Raw genomic sequence first — 18,644 nt, 5'->3', positions numbered from 1 at the left:
CCCGCCCCGTTAGGCTCGCCTTAGTTACTCATATAGTACCTACCTACGTCCGTACGCCCATGGAACCCAACCTACCTACCCAACCGCCCCAGCGACGTGGCGCCAGCCAGCGCTGGCTCTGCATGGGCCAATTGCGCATGGGCACGATGCAGCACTCGCTGTAATCCTTGGGATTTTGGGTGCCTGTGGCCCATCGCAAGCAGGGGACTGGGCAATCAAACTGGGCTTTGTCAGGCCTGCATGCTTTTTTCTCCAGCAGTCCTGTCCTGAGGGAAATGGACCCATCCATCGTTCGCCTCAAGAATAGTTACCTCTCGTGAATGACCTCTCCGGACCTCCCACCCGTTCGCCCGTTATGATCCGAGGCTTGCATTTCGCAAATCAAAGTTACTGAGCTCACAACCCTTCTGTTTTCTGGTGCCATCCAATAGACGTTATCTGCCATACTTGTTTTTTTTCTGTTGCTGAGCTGTCGCGCCCTGCAGTGCGCCGCATGATACCCCCCCGACCCATACTTCCTAGGTACTAAGGTAGGTAGGAGGCTTAACAACTTCAGGGCCTCGAGAAATCTAATACTTGGTGGCATTACTGCAGCTACCCGATCGCCTGACTGGCGTGCTGCAAGAAGCAAGATAATAGAGTTGCTCCCCGGATTTTTCTCATTGAGATCTTTTCGTAATGTCAGGTGCGGACAAGGTAGAGAAAGTATGAGTTACAGCTACGGCTACAACTATTACCCTGGTAGTAGGACACAAATTGATTGGGGGCATGTACAGTTCTCCGATTTCTCAAATGTCCAATTCTCCAGACCCGAATTTTCAGATGCGGAGGATGATCCTGGAAAGGATGAATATGAAAGTGAGCTGGGCTTATTGCCATTCGTTTCCTTTCCTTGACCCTTCTGTACTAAATCACCTACAGGCGGATACACACAACAATCACTAATGAGAGTGCCTACAGCACCTACACCATCACAGCCACTTTCAAAGAAAGACAGGAAGAAGTTGAAAAGGCAAGAAGAGAAGGCCGCTGCAGTTGCAGAAGCTGCCTTTGTGCCACCTCCAGCACCAGACCCTCCAGCAGCTCCAGCGCCAGCAGATGATGAATCCCCAGCAGCCGCAACGTCCAGCAAGAAGAAGAAGAGCAAGAAGAGCAAGAAGAAGGAAAAGGAGTCAAAGTCTCTTCCAGTTCCTCCTCCTGTGCCGGCTCCCCCACCTCCAACTGCCGAGGAGAGCAAGGAGGCGGGGAAGGTAGAGGAGGAAGCAAAGGAGGAGACTGAAGCACCTGGATTGACTGGAACACAGGACACGGCCAATAACGAAGACTCACCAACTGCGGAAGAAGAAGAAGTTGTCGAGACAGAGACAACAGCAGAAGATATGGCGTCAAAGAAGGAGGAGGAGAAGAAGGAGGAGTCACCCAGGGAACAAACATCCCCTGAAGAGGTTCCCCCTTCCAATGAAACATCAGCTGCTGAGGCTGAAGAGACACCCGTCAAAGAAGAAGCCCCTGCTCAAGAAGGCGCACTCAAAGAAGAGGGAGAGGCGCCCCAACCAGAAGGCCCCGCCGACGATATATCAAATGATGAACCGGCAAGCGAAGAAGGCATCTCGGGTGAGAAGTCCGCAGTCGATATCCCCGAGTCAAAAGACCTTTCGATTGAGACACCAAAGGATGATGCTCCAATGGCAGGCGAAGCATTAATCAAAGAAGATGAACCTGCGCCAAAGGAAGCTCCCGAAGAGCCCACACTAGCGGAGCAGGCTACAGAAGACTCTCCTGTAACGGATCACTCCAAGAAAGAGTTTCTGGTGACTGAGGAAACGCCCTCCACAGAGGGAGTACCTGGAACAGAGGAGGCTCCTCCCGGTGAAGAGTCTCCAGCTAAGGACCAAACCTCAGTTGAGCCAGAAAAATCCGGGGCGCCAGAGAAGGATGGCGATGGTGATGACAAGCCTACAGCTGCTACCGAAACAAAGCCTCTGAACAAGAGTCAGAAGAAGAAGAAGAAGGAGAAAGAAAAGAAGGAGAGAGAGGAGAAGAAGAAGGCAGCTGCGAAAGCCGAAAAATCTCATCATCACAAGTCCAAGCACTCACATTCCTCGAAAGATGCGAACAATGCCAAGGACGATACGCCTGACTCACCAAAAGCCATAGGGGACGAAGAAGAAGGGAAGAGAAGTAGGACAGTTGATCCGGCCGAGAAGAACAAGGACGCTGAACTTGGAGTTGATCCCAACATTGCTGATGAGACCCCTTCCTCCCTAGAAGAGGTGACGATGGTTCAAGGAGCGAAGTCTGGAGAGGAGCCTGAGCCTTCCGAGGATGCGAAGACTGCAGGAGAGGTTGCTCCAGCAGAAGAAGTGAAGCCTAAAGGTGAAGCTTCTGCGGAGGATTCGAACCCTACAGAAGAAACACAAGTCAGTGAGCCAACGCCAATAGAAGAAACCTCGACAGCAGAAGCGAAGTCTGCAGAAGAGGCTTCCCCCGCAGAGGAAGTAAAGCCTCCAGACGAAGCTTCGGTGGAAGATCCACAACCAACAGAAGAAACCTCAACAGAAAAAGTCAAGTCTACAGAAGAAGCTACCTCAACGGAGGAAGCAAAGCCCACCGATGGTGCCCCAGTGGAAGACCCAAAAACGACAGAGGAAATCTCAACAGAAGAAGCCAAGCCTGCGGACCAAGCTTATGTGGAAGATCTAAAGCCTAAAGAGGAAACTTCAACAGAAGAGGTGAAGGCTATAGACGAAGTCAAGTCTGCAGAGGAAGAAGCAAATCCTGTAGTCGAAGGTTTAGCCGAAGAACCAAAGCTCACGGAAGAGATCCAAGTTGAAGAAGCGAATCCTGAGCAGAACTCAAAGCACACAGATGAGAGCCCGGCAGAAGAAAAAGTTGCGGAATCCGAAATAGAACCTGGACCTGCAGAAGACACATCCTCCTCTTCCGAAGATCTGGCACCTGCTAAAGAACCCACAACTGAAGGAGACTCAAAGCCTGAAGCAAAGCCAACTAGCGAAATTCCAGCAGAAGACCAAGCCTTACAACCTGAGGTTGAGCCTCAGCCTGCACACGAGATATCGTCTTCACTTCCTCTTCCGCCCTCAGATTCTGAGCTGAAGCGCACAGGGGAAGCTTCAGCCGAAGAGGAGAGACCAAACCCAGACTCTACTCCTGCGCTGCCCACGGAAGAGGCTGCCCCTGAAGCTGCCAACGCTGACGAGGGTAGTAAGACTGCAGAAGCAGCTGAGACTTCTGGGGCAATAAGCGATTCTAGCGACCATAACGCCACAGACGGGAATGAAGGTACCACTCCCGTAGCAGCTTTGGAATCCGAAGCTTCTGCTGGAGATGAAACTGCAGCCGCTGCAACCAAACCGACCGCCGAATCAGAAGACTATCTAGGAGACACAAGTCCTGTAGATGCAGGAGTCGATGCTGTAGCGGAAGAAACCCCAGCTGAAGATCCAGTAACCGAAAGGGGGAGCGAGGCTGTTGCGGACGAGAAGGGCGAATCTATTCCCGAGAAAACACTATCGCCGGAGGACGCTGGAGATAACAAGGAGCCTGTCAAGTCAGAGGAAACAGCACCTGGCGATAAGGAAGGCACAGATGCAACAACAGCTATTGGTGTCGATGATAAGCCTGTTGAAACGGAAGATCCAGCTATTCCTGTCGATACGGAGGAATCCCCTGGCGGTAATGAATCGTCCCCTGAGACGGAATTTGCCTCGCCGAATGACAAGGAAACTTCAGTACCAGAAGACAAGCCTCGTGAGGAGGACCAGGCGACTGATGCCAAGCCATCTGAAGCACTTGGGCTTGAAGCAGAAATCACTCAGGATGAACCGCCCAAGGAGGAAATATCCAAAGAAGGGGCCTCCGAGGCAACAAATCCGACAGAAGATGCCACCGCTATTGAAGACACAACTGCCACGACCGCAAACAAGAAGAAGAAGGGCGGGAAAAGTGGCGTCGCAACACCCCAGCCTGAACCCGAGCCTGATGTTGAGTCTGCTGCTGCCAAAGATGAATCCGTCGAAGCAGAAGTCGGATCTTTGAATGAGGCTGCGACTGAGGAGGATGTAAAGCCTGAGTCGTCTGCAGAGCCTGGGTTCGACGTTGTTACTGAGCCCGAAACTGTCAGCAAAGCTGAAGTTGAATCTCCCACCGAATCTCACGAAGTTGCTCCCGAGACCGAGACTGAACCTGAAGCCTCTCCAGAAGACTCGCTACCCGCTGAGCGTATCCCTGCCGATGATCCAGAGGCAAATCATGAAACTATCGAGACAGAAGGCAGCGGTGAAACCGAGATTGTGAAGCCGGCGGATTCTGGAGAGGAAACGGCCAATAAGACTGAGGCAACTGTCGTTGCAACCACAAGTGGCGCTACCCCGGAAACCACAACAGAGCCTACAGTAAAGAGTGAGGAGGCTATCGACACGACGGAGAAGACAGGAAGTGATGTAGAAACCGGCTCTATGAGCTCGCAGGATGCTGAAGATGCCTCTACAAAGGAGGAGCCGCAAAAAGTCGAACTTGGTGCTGAGCCCACAAAAGACGCACCTGCAGACGATCCAAGCAATAAAGAACTCGATGCTTCGGACACAGAGAGCAGGAATGGTGGAAAGACCGAGAACAATTTGATTGATGATGAATCGAAGCTTGAAACCGTCCCTATTACCGAAACCACCCCAGCCGAAGCTTCTCAAGACAAAAACCCCGACAAACCTGAGAGCGGTGAGCCTGCTGCTACTGATCTCACGACGGAACAAGCTGAAGTGATACCAGAAAGCGGAAGCTCCAGTGATGATATCCCCGATAGGCAATGGGACCCAGCTGAGTCCAGGGATAGCGAGATTGGGGAGACTCAGGAAGAGTCATCGAAGCCACGGGAAGAGGGGCACGAACAACCCGAAGCTACTACAGAAGATCCAGGAGAGGCTGCAGAACCTGCATCAACTGTCGGTCCTGATACGAATGCTGCAGTAAAGGACGTTGAGCCTAAAGATGCAGTTACGGAGGCGAAAGGCGACAGCTCGGCGGAAAAAAGCGAGCCTGAAGATGCGTCTAAGGAAGCAGAAAACAGTGCTAATCTTCCCGAAGTGACAACGCAGCCACCTGAGGATGCGAAAAGTGACTTGGTGGCCGAACCTGTTGTGCAGGAACCAGCGCCGGTCGAGATGGATAAGCCAGTGGTGACCGAAGGAGAAGCCATTGAACCCCTAGTCACGGAACCGGAGGATGAATCTCCTGTTCTAGACATCTCTACCAAGGAAGCCGGTGAATCGGACACTCCCACTGGTGATGCGACTGAACCACTGCCAGCAGAGAAACCAACAGATGATGTTGAAAAGGAATCGCCCGATATAGTCGCTGAGAAGGCGCCAAAGACAGCGGATGAAACGACTGAAGTGCCTGAGGTCAATGTAGAAATTCTAGGAGAAAAGCCAGAAGAGCTGAACCCCCACGAGGGAGATACTTCTGAGCCTGCTGCAGATAGAGATCCCGAATTAGAGACGCCAAACGACACCGACGCCAAGGGAGACCCCGAAGAAAACCATAAGGATTCAAGCGCTCCTAGCGTATCCAATTTTGATGAGGCGAAGGCTACAGTCAACATTGAGAATGACGAAACTCAGAGCCTTGAGGTAGAGGCTACTCCAAAGGAAGACGTCAACGAAGTCACACAAGAGATATCATCAAGTGACACCGAAGCTACTAAAGAGGCAGAGGGCATCAGCGAAAGTACGCCCAACGAAAACGACACCGAGACTCGAGAACCAGCACTCCCAGCAGAAGACGACACGGCATCAGTCGACAACACCTCGACCTCCAAGGAAGAGCCACCAGTAGCTGAGAACCACGTTACTGAAGAGAGGACCGAGCCGACTGAAGAGATATCAAGTACAAACGAGAAGGTAGAGAATGAATCAACACTCTCCGTCGGCAACCTAGACCAAGATGAATCTGCTTCGAACGACAAAGAACAGGATGCGCCACAACCTTCACAACCTGCAGCTGATGATACCAGTGTCTCCGAGAAAGATCCCGAGGAGATCAAAATCACAGATGGTGAGACAGGAACAACCGATGATACTGTGCCAAATCGACTAGAAGGAGAAGACAGGGCCTCCGAAGAAACACCAGCTGCAGGAGCACTTGCAAACGGCCACGGAACGGAGGAGGCCTCTGAAGCTTCTGACAAGAAGGAAGCGGAAACAGAGACAGGGCCTGAGGCGCTTGAGCCGGCCGGAGTGGAGAGCAACGCAACGGTTGAGGGACAACATCCTGAGGAGGCATCTGAAGCTGTTGTTGGCCCTGACGAAAAGGACAAGTCCTCAGATACTGCAACCGATCTACTGAATGAAGCACCTGATGATAGACCTGCAGAATCAGCGACGGAAACATTTACTCAAACCTCTGAAGAGGAAACACGAGCAAGCGCTACGGAGGCTGAAGATGGAACCAAGGAGGAAACCAACCCTGCTGGAGAGACGTCAGCTGTAGATACCCTCACAACTGACGACAAACCAGTGGAAGCTTCGGAAGCGATCGAGAACGGAACTTCAGACGACAAGGCAGAAGAAAAAGCTGACCCCTCCGATACCAAGTTGGCTGCGGAAGTATCTACTGGTGACGAACCTAAGGAAGAAGAGCCCACTACGGAGACGCCAGCGGAGGAGCCTATTGCCGTTGATGAATCTCAAGAAACCGAGCCAGTTATAGAATCCTCTTCCCAGGAGAGTAAGGCAGAGGCGGAAGCGAGGGCGGAGGGTGAGATCAAGCCGGCCGAGGAGCAAGCAGTACCTGAAGATCAACCGGCCGAGGAGGCACCGGCAGCTCATGACGAGCCAGAGAAAGGCTCTGAAACCGCTGACAGCAAACCAGAGGAAGAGGCCACACCTGTCGAGGACAAGCAACTTGAAGACCCCACAGCCTCTGAAGAAAAGCCTGACCAAGATGGCAAAACAGCAGAAGAACATCCCGCAGCCGCAGCCGTGGCTGAAGACGACCCCAAACAGGCAACACCTGCAGATGCGCAGGAAGATACCAACCAGATTACCGACAGTGGAACTGTCGAAGAGCCTCCCAAGCCAGAGGATGCAGCTGCACCGGAGGAGACATCGGCCCAAGAACAAATATCTGCAGCAGCCGGGGATGACGTTCCAAGTGATGGCAAGCCAGCTGACGATTCCAAGGTCTCTCAGGACGAGACGAAACCGGAAACACAAGAGCCTCTTGCACCAGAGGAGGAAGCCAGGCCTGCTGAAGAAGTGACCCCGGAAATCGAAGGTGTCACGACCAAATTACCAAATGAGCCCACTGATGAGCCTCCTGCCGAAGCACAAAAGAAGGACGGCCAGCCAGGCAAGGACACAGACGAGGTAGAGGCCAAGGCCAAGGAAGACGAAGAAAGCAAAGACACCCTTGGGCCAATTCCAAGTAACAAGAGACAGGCTAAAAAAGGTGAGGAACATGGTTCATTACACGATACCCCTATTGATTTTGCACAACACTTGGGAGATTTCACAGAGTTGAATGAAGAAGGGGGCAATGGCGTTTTGGAGTTTGATTCAGACGATACCCAGCACCATCAAGGGATTCCGCACAGCGAGGAAAATACAGCACTCAAAACAACCACTCACCACCCGAGCCAGCTACCAGTAGCTGCAGCACCGGGCGACCACAATGACCAAACTCTTGCAGAAACCACAATGCCAGGGCCACAAGAGCCTAGCTCGGGCGAAAAAAGGAGCAATGCAGCAGCGGAAGATAACTCCGCACCCCTAGAACCGAAGGCCGAGATTCTAGATGATGTCCAAGAGAAGTCAATCTCAGGACAGGGGCATGCGCCTCAGCCAGGTCTGACGGCTCTGTCTACGACTATTGATCTGAACGCTACCGATGATACCGGTCTGGCCGCGAGTCCCCCAGCCACGGAAGCCCATGACAGCACTAAAATCTCCGCACAACATGCTCCACACGAACAGGACCTTGCAAGCCAATCACAGAGCGCCGTTCAGGGATTTGCTACTGAAGGACCTGTAAATATCAGCCTCCAAGACCCAATTTCGATTGCCGAGCCCCAGCCTCAGCAGCCTGGGACTGAGAGTGAGACGCATGTCGAAGAACCACGCTCAAAGCCAGCCCAGGACACTCACGATGAAAATGAGAAATCCAGGAGAATGGAACCAGAACTGCCATCCATAGTTGCTCGCAGCACACCTTCGTCCCCGGCAGCTTCGGTAATCTCTGATGAGGATTCAGAAACTCCTGTGCCCTCACACACCGCCGTCGATGAACCTCTCGATGCTCATGAACCTGCCTGCCGCGTCGAAGCAGAAACCGATAAATCATCTTCGGGGCTGCTACAACCAATACTCAAGCCAGAACCATCTTCTAAAGAGCCCAAAATTCTGGAAACTGACTTTGACAACGTGTTGCAAACGTCACGAGACTTGACCCAAGACACGGCTATGCCGCGTGCAGAGCCAGAAGTAGAAGAGGAAGGAGAACCAGACATTTCAGAGGCTGAATCGGTGGGCAACGATGCTTCGAATTTGGAGGGCCAAATTCAAGAACTTGCTACTCCAAGTCACTTCCGAGAATTAGAGCCATCAGAGGTAGCCAAGCCCACTAAAGCTCAAGAGAATGCCATAATCTTGGGCGATGCCACACCGCCCAGCAAACGCGGCCTGACGGAAGAAACAACCATTGGAGAGCTTGTAGATTCTGATTCTATCTCACGCGCCAGTTCACCAGATGAAGTTATTGGTTTCAAGTCTGGACCTGGAGATCGGCCATCTGCTTCAACGGACGTTCAACCTGTTAATGTTTCTCAGAAAGCCATAGCTTCAGACGAAGATTCAGATGATGAAGTCAGTAGCGTCGACCAACGGAGTGTTGCTTCCAGGCCCAAATCAATCGACCAGGCAATCTCGCTAGAGGGCCACCATGATCGACAAGCTCAGGCAGAGCCGGTTTCTCTCAGGCTAGATGAGCCGGCTGCTACTTTGCACTCGGAATCTATCAAATTGGAAGATGCTGCCAAAGAGATGAGTGATCTTGATGACTCCGGTTCCGAGGATGAGTCAGAGGGTGATGATTCTGAAGCCAGCCTTAAATCGGAACCCCAGTCAGCAACTGGTATTAGTTTGCCGGCTGAATCTGTTCGGGAACTGAACGAGTCTGCCATTGAAAGGCAGCCAATCCCACCAGTCTTGGTTTCATCCAATCCCATCAGGGAGGGTATCTCTGATTCTGACGAAAATGATTCCGAACCAGAGCACGACTCACCGAGCCTGAGAGCCCAAGATGATCCCATAGAGGACCTACATATGGGAGCCCATGCGCTTGCTCTTGGTGATAATGACGAGGGCGTGGACACGAATGATGATGGCGACGAGTCTGATGTAGACCAAACTCATATCGTCCATAAAGCCAACTCGCCAGAACTAGAACCAAGCTCCGTGTTGCAAACCACTGGTGCTCGACGTGGCTCGCCTTTTAATGATGAGGAACCATCCGAGTCGCTTGAGCATACAGATCCAAACCTTGCAGTCATTGATGAGCAGCCCAAACCCAAACCAGATCGCGCAATAGACCATGCTGAGGAGCCGGACCTTTTTGGTTCTACTTCATCACTGTCGATGGCTACAGATATTCAAAGAAGAGTGGTTTCTTCTGGTCAGCACAACTCTCCACGTCATGGTCTTCCACCCCCGGAATCTGAGACCGCCATTCCAGAGCTAGCTATTACTGCCCAGAGAGAGGCATCGTCTGAAGCCAAATCATCTGTCAATCTCACTAGGTCCTCTTCACCTGGGTCTACCGATGAGGAGCAGCTCGATAGCACCGCACTCCCGCATAGACCGCCTGAACACTCTGATGCCGACAGCGAATCTGAGACAGATGGGGCAGAGAGCGAAGCCAAAACTGAACCACCGTCCTTACCGCAGACAGTACCCAGAAAAGACGATTCCCATTTTGCTACTGGTGATGAACCGAAACACGGCGGAATATCTACTGCTGTTGTATCTGCTGTCCAGCCAAACCACGACTATCTCGACTCGGAGAACACGTTAGAGCCTCCTGATACAGCCCCAAATAGTGAGCTACAGGATAAGCACGAATTCTTGGGAAAAGTGTTGGATGTCGAGCTGCCAGCCGCTTCTGACGATCGACTTCAAATCGAAAGTAGATCTGTCACCAGTTCCACAGATGACGAAGTAAATCAAAAGGTGACTGCGACAGCTGCCACTGATGATGAGAGTGACGGTGACCTACCTGCCTCGAGAGAACTTTCCCCCATTGGTATCGACAGAATCTCTGCACCGCACCAGCCTGAGGCAGTGGAACAGCTAGCGTTCGAAGCAGAAACAAGTCAGGACAAAAATGCTAGAATGCCGCCTCATGAGGCCGGAACTATCGGGATTCTAAGCACCACTCCTGAAACCCCTGAATGGCCTGACAATAAGCCCGAAGGCGGTCGACCAGTGCACGGTAATGAGTTTCAGGGGCGGCCGGCTCTCAGTTATGCAACTTCATCAGGGGCAAGGACGGGAGTTAAAGATGAATTCAGGGCTTTGAGCGAGAGAAGTCAAGACGAAGAGCGAAATCATGACCATAGCATATTCGCTGGCCTTCGGGACCAACATTTGCCATCAGCCGAGGGCCCCAATCAAGGCTTGTCTGACCACATGTTGCACGAAGTCAAGACTCCTGATACGGATGATACTCAAGGTTCTGAGCCAAAGCCCGTGCAAGCCGCCGAGGTGAAGCCTCTCGAACTCGTCCGACCCGAACAAATGGCTGTCAAGGTTGTTGATATCCCTTCGCGTGATAAAGGCAAAGCAGTTGTTACTATACCAGAGAGTCCAAAGAGGTCTAGCTCTACTTCACGATCGGCGCGTCTGTCTCGCGCGGAGCCGCCTCGGACATTCCTGACACAACAGCAGCGGCCACGAAGATCGCTTAGGGTTCGTCCCGTGACAGAAGTCTACACTAAGGATCCCATCTTCATCCCTGCCGCGAGCCGCCCAGTAGACACCAAGCCTGTTCAGCGGCCTCAGCCTCCTCGTGCTGAAAGCGAACCGGCCAAGGTGCCAGTTCGCCCGCCGCTAGCGCACCAATCCTTGGAGTTGCACGGTGATCCTTCAACGATGGCGGTGCGGAGTGAAAAGGCCCCCGGATCTCGTTCTTTCCAGGCCGAGGGCGAGTCGTCCACGGGCCATGTGAGGCACGATCTGAGGCATCCCACAGTCACAATTGAAGAGGGGCTCCGAAATGCTGCATATCGAGCTGCCCCCTCAGCTGGCTCTGTTGTTGAGGCTGATGCCCAGAGATCGCCGAGTCCTAGCATCGTGATTCCAGATGCAGATATGATTGATCTACAGCGAGCCCGTACCTTGAGGCGTACACGAAAGACGTCAATTCGGCGTGCTGAGGATACGCTGGCTGCTGCAGTGGTCATATATGCTACTGCAGAGGCCCTCAGTCCTCCCGGCAGCCCTTCGCCTTTCATTTACCAGAGAAACGAAGGATTTCCTAACCTGGAACGTCAGATGGATGCAGAGCCCAATGATTACAATTTTCCAGCTGTTTCTCCTTCTTTGAGGAGCTTTGATGATGAGATCGAAGAACTTCACAAGTCTAATGCTGACTTGTTTGCAGACGATAGGAGCAGAGAATCTGACTTGTCGCGAAGCGATAGAGACAGAGACAGAGATAGACATCGTAGGCGCCGACATTCTCATCACTCGAATCGCTCCGGCGGAAGTCGTGGTGAGGAGGACAGGGAGCGCAGATATCGTGGCGACGACGAGGGGCGAGCTCATCGACCTCGAGAGGAAGACGAGGGCCGCCACCGCCGACTGTCTCACCGCGAAGGCGAGTCTCGATATCGACGCCATCGTGAAGAAGATGAAGCGCAAGCTCGCGACTCACGTGGTGAGGCTGACGCCAGACCCAGGAGCTCTCGCGGTCCCGAAGAGCCAAGAAGCAGAGGTTATCGCCGGGACGAGGACTCGCGGCCACGTGAATCTCGGAGGGCCGAAGAACCAGCTTCAAGTACCCAACCCCAGGAGGATGAGGGCCGAGAGCGCAGACGACGATCATCTGGTACTCATCCTTATCGACGCCATCGATCCGACACGGTCGAATCGGGCCCTCCTGGCACCCCACCCAGAACACCACGACGAGACAGCGGCTTTTCTGCCGACAATAGTTCTGGAAGCTCTGGCCGCAAACGTCGAACCCCTGAGGAACAGGCTGCCCACGACAAACGCAAAGCAGAAAGGGCAGAACGGCGAGCGCGAGAGGAAGATAGCAAAGGGCGTGGACCCTCAGGATATCGAGAGGAAAAGGAGAGCAAGGGTAAAGAGCCTGTTCGTGAACAAGAACCAGAACCAGAGCCTCAGCTTCAGCCACAGCCTGAGCCCGAGCCGGATCGACGACATCGCCGCTCGCGTCGGCATAGCCATTCCGAGAGACCTCGATATGAAGAGCCCAGGGAGCGTCCTCGAGAGGAACCTATCCCGCCCGCTCCCGTGCCTGAAAAGAAGTTCTTTGCCGTCAAGAACTCGGAGGGTGTCCTAGGCAGTACCACACCGCCACGTGAGGAGCCTGTGATCGCCGAACCTGTCAGGGAACGAACGAGGGAGGCTCCGCTGGAGGACTCACCTAAACGGCCCTCGACACGTCATAGACGCACTCGCCCTTCCACCGATGAGCCACGTCCTCGGTCCTCGCGCCGCCCTCGTGAGGAGCCTGCCCCTGAGCCAACTCGAGACAAGGACAGGGAACGGGAGAGAAACAGGGAGAAGAGCAAGACGAGAGATAGGGACAGGGACCGAGAACAGGAGGCTCGACCTGTCAAACACGTCCGGATGGACACGGAGGACTCTCGACGCAAAGCACGCCACGAAGAACGACGTAGAGCGCAAATGAGGGAGGAAGATAAGAAGCCATCAGGCATCAAAGGTGCGTTCAAGAAGCTGTTTAGCAAGTCTTGAACTGCCAAGGACGAGGGAAGGGACAGATTGTCTTCATTTCAGTTTTTGTAGTGCGATGATATGCTTTACGTATATATGTGACGACAAGGGAGGCTTTTGAGTTTGTTGACATGACGATATGATTTCTCTGGAAGCACGACAGACATGTTTTCTCACGCCATAATTGCCATATAGATTGACGACAGTTTATGATTCGTTTTACTTGAGAAAAAGATATGTGCTCGTCATTGAAGTGCTATTTCTGCTGCCTCTTTTCAAATGGCTTTACGGAATTGAAGGGGCCTCGGCTGCAACACGGCCGTGTGGACTTGTTGTGGCCATTCTGTGGCTGTATTGGCAACGCACGCGGCGGAAATATTGGTATTGTATTTGTTTAACAAATGTTTGAGTGGTGCGACTGTACGCCTCACCAGTTGAGTGAGGGCACCACGATGCCGATTTCAACACTGAGGAATAGAATCAGTGGCGGAGTGCTTCAGACGCTCTGCAAAAGGGGCTTTTGATTCGAAAACTCTCTGTCGAAGGTTGTCGAAAGAGAGAATCTTCCCGGTCTATATAAGATGCGCCCGGTCCTGTCGCTGGGTCTGGCTAGCCCTTTCACCTGATACGCTCACCAAGTCAGCAACCTAACTTGTCAGATCAGTCTTTGCGTTCGAGATGCGTCTTGATCTCACTCTTCTAGTGGGCCTCGCTGGGCCATTAGCAGCAGTTCCCATCCTGGACAGCTATGTCAGCTTCCGTAAGTCATGGGCATCTGCTTCTACCAGACTGAACAGCGTAATCGCTGAAATGCCCACCATTTATCCTGGTGAAGGGACCGTCCCTTCTGGAGCAGCAGCCTCTACTACCGGCACCGATGCTGCGTGCCCCTGTGACAACGAGGCACCTGCTACCTCGACAGCCTCAGCTGGGTTGGTCACCTCAGGATTAACATCAGCACCACCAGCTGTAGTCACTGCGACTTCTACTCTCACCACTTCTGTTGCACCCTCTTCTGGTGAAGTCGGAAGTGGCAGCACCACTGTTTCAGCGTCTTCTTCGACTGTCAACCTACGCGCAACGACAACAACCACAACCGTTACGATGACCAGACCAGCTTCAAGCGCTGCAGCCGACCCTGCCTTCACCACCAAAGGCTCTCATCACCACCAGGCCCATAATTCGGATGGTGAAGCACACAGGTCCGACCATGGTTGGAACTCTCCCAATCGTGACTTTGGCTCCGCTAAAGAGTCCAAGCTGCTCCGTCGCCACAAAGACGAGAAGGATAAGGACTTGCTTCTGAAGGAGAAAGAAATGGAAGTGCAGTACCTCGAGAAGAAAAGTGAGAGATTGTGGAAAGCGGCACATGGTTGGGGAAAGCTACTTGTGCAATATGCCGCAATTTTCAAAAATACATGTGACAAGGCGAATCCCCAAGAAATAACGAAGACGGGCAAGTCGGTAAAAAAGATCATCGAGGAGAAGCGGCTTGTTCTAAACCAGATCAAGTCGGTGAGCGATCGAGCTCATCGTTATGCACGCATACAGGAAAAATGGTTGCTTGACGCCAAGAAGGAGCTTGAGATTGCCCAGTGGGAAAAGGCAGCGAGAGAGGTACAGGGCATGAGCCATGAAGAAATTCTTCGCAAAGAGGATTTTGGGAAGCATGCTTCAAGCCACAACCCTAAGAAGCGCTCAGAAGCCAAAGATGCCGGGGAGCATAACAAGCAGAAGCAGGAGAAGAAGAATGAGAAGGAGAAGGAGAATGAGAAGGAGAAGGAGGGCAAAGCCGCCAAACACAAGGACGAAAAGTCTTACGGCAAGGAAGACAAAAAGACCGATGCTACCAAAGAAGAGGCTACTGAGAAATTCTCACTTGAGCAGTATGAAGACACTCTCTATGGAAATGTTGGAGACCAGATCAAGGAGAAGCTAGGGAATGATAAGAGCAAAGATCATCACTCTGTCATTGAGAAGGGAGAGAAGCCCGCTTTCGTGATCACCAAGGAGTACAAGGTCTACAAGTGCAACGGCGAAAATGGCTGCAAGGAGGACTTTGGGTCACTAGAGGTACAGGCCAAGGACGCGAAGAAGGAGAAGGAGGCGGAGAAGGAGAAAGGCCAAGGGGAGGACTGGTATGATCTAGAAGGCGATCCTCCAATGCTTGCTGATGGGGACGAGGCTGAGCAGCTGAAGCGTCTCCAACAGCTCTACATGCAATGGCGTGGCATGCTTGTCGAGGCTATTCGCAAGGACCTCGACCCGATCCTCAAGAACGAGGAGTTCCCGGAGGATACCAAGATGGCAGCGAAGCATATGAAAGGGAATGAAAAGGATCAGCGCAAGCGACTGTCCGATATCTACATGAGCTATCACTACATGCTTCTTGAAAAGTACAGGAAGCTGCTCGACCCTATTCTTCACGCCGACCACCAAAAGACCAACTGAGCGGAGCCTAGGGAGGGAGTCAGGTCAGGTCAGCGATGATTGAGAAAAGATGCAGGGTTTCCGTTTGACTGTGGCCATGTATTTAGATCTGTTTTGTGTAAAAGGGGACATGATTGTGGTTGACAACTTAAAAAGACTTGGGCAGTCCTCAGATAGTCTGACTAAAGGGGTTACACAGCCAATCACAGGCTGTGCATGCCTTGGTACCTATCTTAGCCATGACCTATCGAGGAGCCCAAGCAATACCTATAGTCCAGTATAGTCCAGTATAGTTCATATCTGTCTATCTTGCTCCGGCATTTGACTGGCTTTAAATCTGTCATGCAAAAATGGCGCATGAAACATTTCTGTGAGTTCTTGTGTTCTGTCTCGCAAGTTGATTGTCCTGGTCAAAGAAGTATAAACGTCATGATAGAACTATAAGTATAGATAGTTGGGTCATAGATTGGACATGATCATGAGCACTTTGGTATTATGCGTTCGGCAAGTTACGATACAGACTTTTAGAGTGGCATTTTGATTTCAAAATAGCCCGAGTGCAATCTTTTTGTCTATTGTCTCGATTCTAGGTAGATAATCAATGAAGTCATCAAGTCATGAAACTCGGTGGTCTACTTGAAGTCACATGATGCTGGAGTTCCGCACCGAAAATAATCCGAAAGAGCCCTAATTTTGCACCCACAGAATTACCTTTCTTTTTGGAGCTGAGGACTCGAGTTATACTGATTCTTTTCCCCCCTCAAGCGCAGGATTCGACTTCTTTGCGACAAAAACACCACGGTCCCTTTTCAGACACAAAAATCCATTCCATTCCATTCGCAATGGCTCCTCAGGCAGTACGTACATGACATCGCTATGCTGTTAGGCCCTCCCCCGTAGCGTATTGTATCGCATCGAGGAGAGGAGCCGTATAAGAATGCAGTAGGCTAAGGTCATTTTTCAACAGAAGAAGTCGGGCAAGGCCCAGAAGCAGACCAAGAAGGTACGCGAGATCCAGCTCCAGGTCGACATTTGACTCAATGACGACGACTACGACTGCGACTGCGACGACGATTTCACGTGGCACAGACACAGACACCTCCCCACGAGGGACACAATCGCTAACTGATCCTGCCAGTACATCATCGATGCTTCTCAGCCTGCCAGCGACAAGATCTTCGACGTCTCCGCCTTTGAGAAGTTCCTCCAGGACCGTATCAAGGTCGAGGGCCGCACCAACAACCTCGGCGACAACGTTGTTGTCAAGCAGACCGGTGAGGGCAAGATCGAGATCACCGCCCACAATGAGCTCTCTGGTCGCTACCTCAAGTACCTGTACGTCTCTGTTTGAAGTGAAGTACGGTGATGGGATGCACATCACATCACATCACATTGCATGACCCAGCAAGATGCTAACTGTGAGCAGGACCAAGAAGTTCCTCAAGAAGCAGCAGCTCCGTGACTGGCTCCGTGTCGTTTCCACCTCCCGAGGTGTCTACGAGCTCAAGTTCTTCAACGTCGTTAACGACGAGGCTGACGAGGACGACGAGTAAACGAATCAATTTGCATTGCATCGGCGCAGGAATGGATTGGTGAATTGGGACAGGGGGTAACAAAAAGTTTCTTCAAGGACTCGGCCAATAGACCCAGCCATTTTATGTGGCACTCTTTGCGGTGTTCATATTCTTGCTCTCTTCCCAATGCCTGAGTGATGTAAATGCCGAATTTGTGAACTGACTTGAAGATGATGCTGTCGGGCATGTATGTTTGTTGCGTGCCATCATCGTATTCTTCTCGTGTTAGCGCCTCCTCATGGCAACGATCTCATGACACCCTCAAATGCAACCAACGCCATGGCATTTGCCGGAAACGCCCTCAGAAAACATGGAACAAATCCTCTCCAGTATCCCTTCCAACCTCCCTCCCTATACACAGCAACTGCTGCGTCCTTCCAACGAGGAAATCTCCTGACTCCATCATTGAGGCCGCCTCCCAGCGGATCTGTCATGATGCGCTGCTTGACTACATCGCTCGGATAACTAGTCAACCAAAACACTTGCGCACTCAGGCCTCCCGCCCAGAAATTCACTGCCGGTGCACTGAGGTTTGTCTTCTCGCGTAGTTGTCGAGATAAGATATCGTAGCTGCCCCACCAGCAGAAGAAGAATCCTCGAAAGAGAAGGGTCGCTGAGAGGCCATGATACACGCCCTTGATGCCATGGTAGCGGTAGATCTTGCGCAGACAATCGATCGGCCCGGCGTATAATCTGTCTGCTTTTTGCGCTGCGTATTGGATCTGCAATCGTGCCTTGACGTGCTCGACTGGAGCAGCAATGAAGCTCACCGTTGAGCCAGCTAATATTCCCGCGATACCATGACCGAAGCTAGGTAGCGCTGTGTGACCCTTTGGGGCTGTGCCGGGTGAAGATGCCGTAACGTCGGTTCCTAGTGGCTCAACGTTGAAGACATGTTCTGAGAGGAGACGACGGTAGACGGTGAGCGAGCCCAGCATGACCGAGTCCATGAACATCCATCCGACCAAAGGCGGTGTTGCGCCCTTGTAGAGCCCGCGGAAGCCCTCATGGCGAATAGTCTGGGTGACGCATTGCAGAGGGCCACTGAAGCGACTTGGGTCTGTTGTTTGTAGACGGACTTTGATAGTATCAAATGGATGCCCAACTATGAAAAGTCTGTCAATGTTTTACATCTCGAGCCGTCATGATAAGGGACACGTCCATACCTGAGAGCTTGGCGATGCCGCTGAAGACACCCGCTACAAAGCCTTTGTAATCATGTGCACCGCTTCCACCGCCGACGTTACTTGTCTTCTTTCCCTTTGTCTTTATGGGTTCTGGCTCATTCAATATAATCTTCCCTTGCACGTCTGCAGCCATTGTCTGTGTGTAATTTGACTCGTGCGAGTCTGTTCGTCATGAATCTCTTCCAAGGAGTGAACGGCAGCTTTTGGAAGAGCTAATGCTCAAGCTTGGTGGTATAACAGCGAGGCTTCTGTTCAGACCAAAAGAAATATTAGAGAAAGACGAGATAATAAAGTCTTGTAGATATGAAAACATTCGGGCTGAAGAGATGTCGAAAAGTCCCCGATTCAGAAGTTGAATGCTGACGCATACAACTTTTTGAAGATCGTTATTCGCCGGACCTGGGCAGCTGGGGGAGCTGTCTGCACTGGTACCTACTTCTTTACCGAAGTCGGAGCGACCT

The 18,644-nt window shown here is 52.1% G+C and overlaps 4 protein-coding genes across 4 annotated transcripts; 3 read left to right on the top strand and 1 right to left on the bottom strand.

Annotated features, from left to right (window-relative positions):
- Window positions 1–678: 678 nt before the first annotated feature.
- J7337_005721 (uncharacterized protein) lies at window positions 679–13,013 on the top strand (the record flags this gene model as incomplete). The annotated part of the gene is made up of 3 exons (XM_044823395.1): window positions 679–705; window positions 777–858; window positions 922–13,013. The coding sequence occupies 3 exons, from the start codon at window positions 679–681 to the stop codon at window positions 13,011–13,013; spliced, it is 12,201 nt and encodes a 4,066-aa protein (XP_044681886.1).
- A 657-nt stretch (window positions 13,014–13,670) lies between these two features.
- Window positions 13,671–15,443, top strand: J7337_005720 (uncharacterized protein; the record flags this gene model as incomplete). Its single annotated transcript, XM_044823394.1, has 2 exons — window positions 13,671–13,752; window positions 13,828–15,443. The coding sequence occupies 2 exons, from the start codon at window positions 13,671–13,673 to the stop codon at window positions 15,441–15,443; spliced, it is 1,698 nt and encodes a 565-aa protein (XP_044681885.1).
- Window positions 15,444–16,264: 821 nt separating this feature from the next.
- On the top strand, window positions 16,265–16,975 carry RPL22 (60S ribosomal protein L22; the record flags this gene model as incomplete). The annotated part of the gene is made up of 4 exons (XM_044823393.1): window positions 16,265–16,279; window positions 16,369–16,425; window positions 16,561–16,757; window positions 16,849–16,975. The coding sequence occupies 4 exons, from the start codon at window positions 16,265–16,267 to the stop codon at window positions 16,973–16,975; spliced, it is 396 nt and encodes a 131-aa protein (XP_044681884.1).
- A 257-nt stretch (window positions 16,976–17,232) lies between these two features.
- On the bottom strand, window positions 17,233–18,316 carry J7337_005718 (uncharacterized protein; the record flags this gene model as incomplete). Its single annotated transcript, XM_044823392.1, has 2 exons — window positions 17,233–18,101; window positions 18,163–18,316. 2 exons carry the CDS (start codon window positions 18,314–18,316, stop codon window positions 17,233–17,235), a joined length of 1,023 nt encoding a protein of 340 aa, XP_044681883.1.
- Window positions 18,317–18,644: the final 328 nt, after the last annotated feature.

This window comes from Fusarium musae, chromosome 4 (assembly GCF_019915245.1).
Source record: "Fusarium musae strain F31 chromosome 4, whole genome shotgun sequence".
NCBI lineage: Eukaryota > Fungi > Ascomycota > Sordariomycetes > Hypocreales > Nectriaceae > Fusarium > Fusarium musae.
This window is presented reverse-complemented; position numbering and strand designations above follow the sequence as displayed.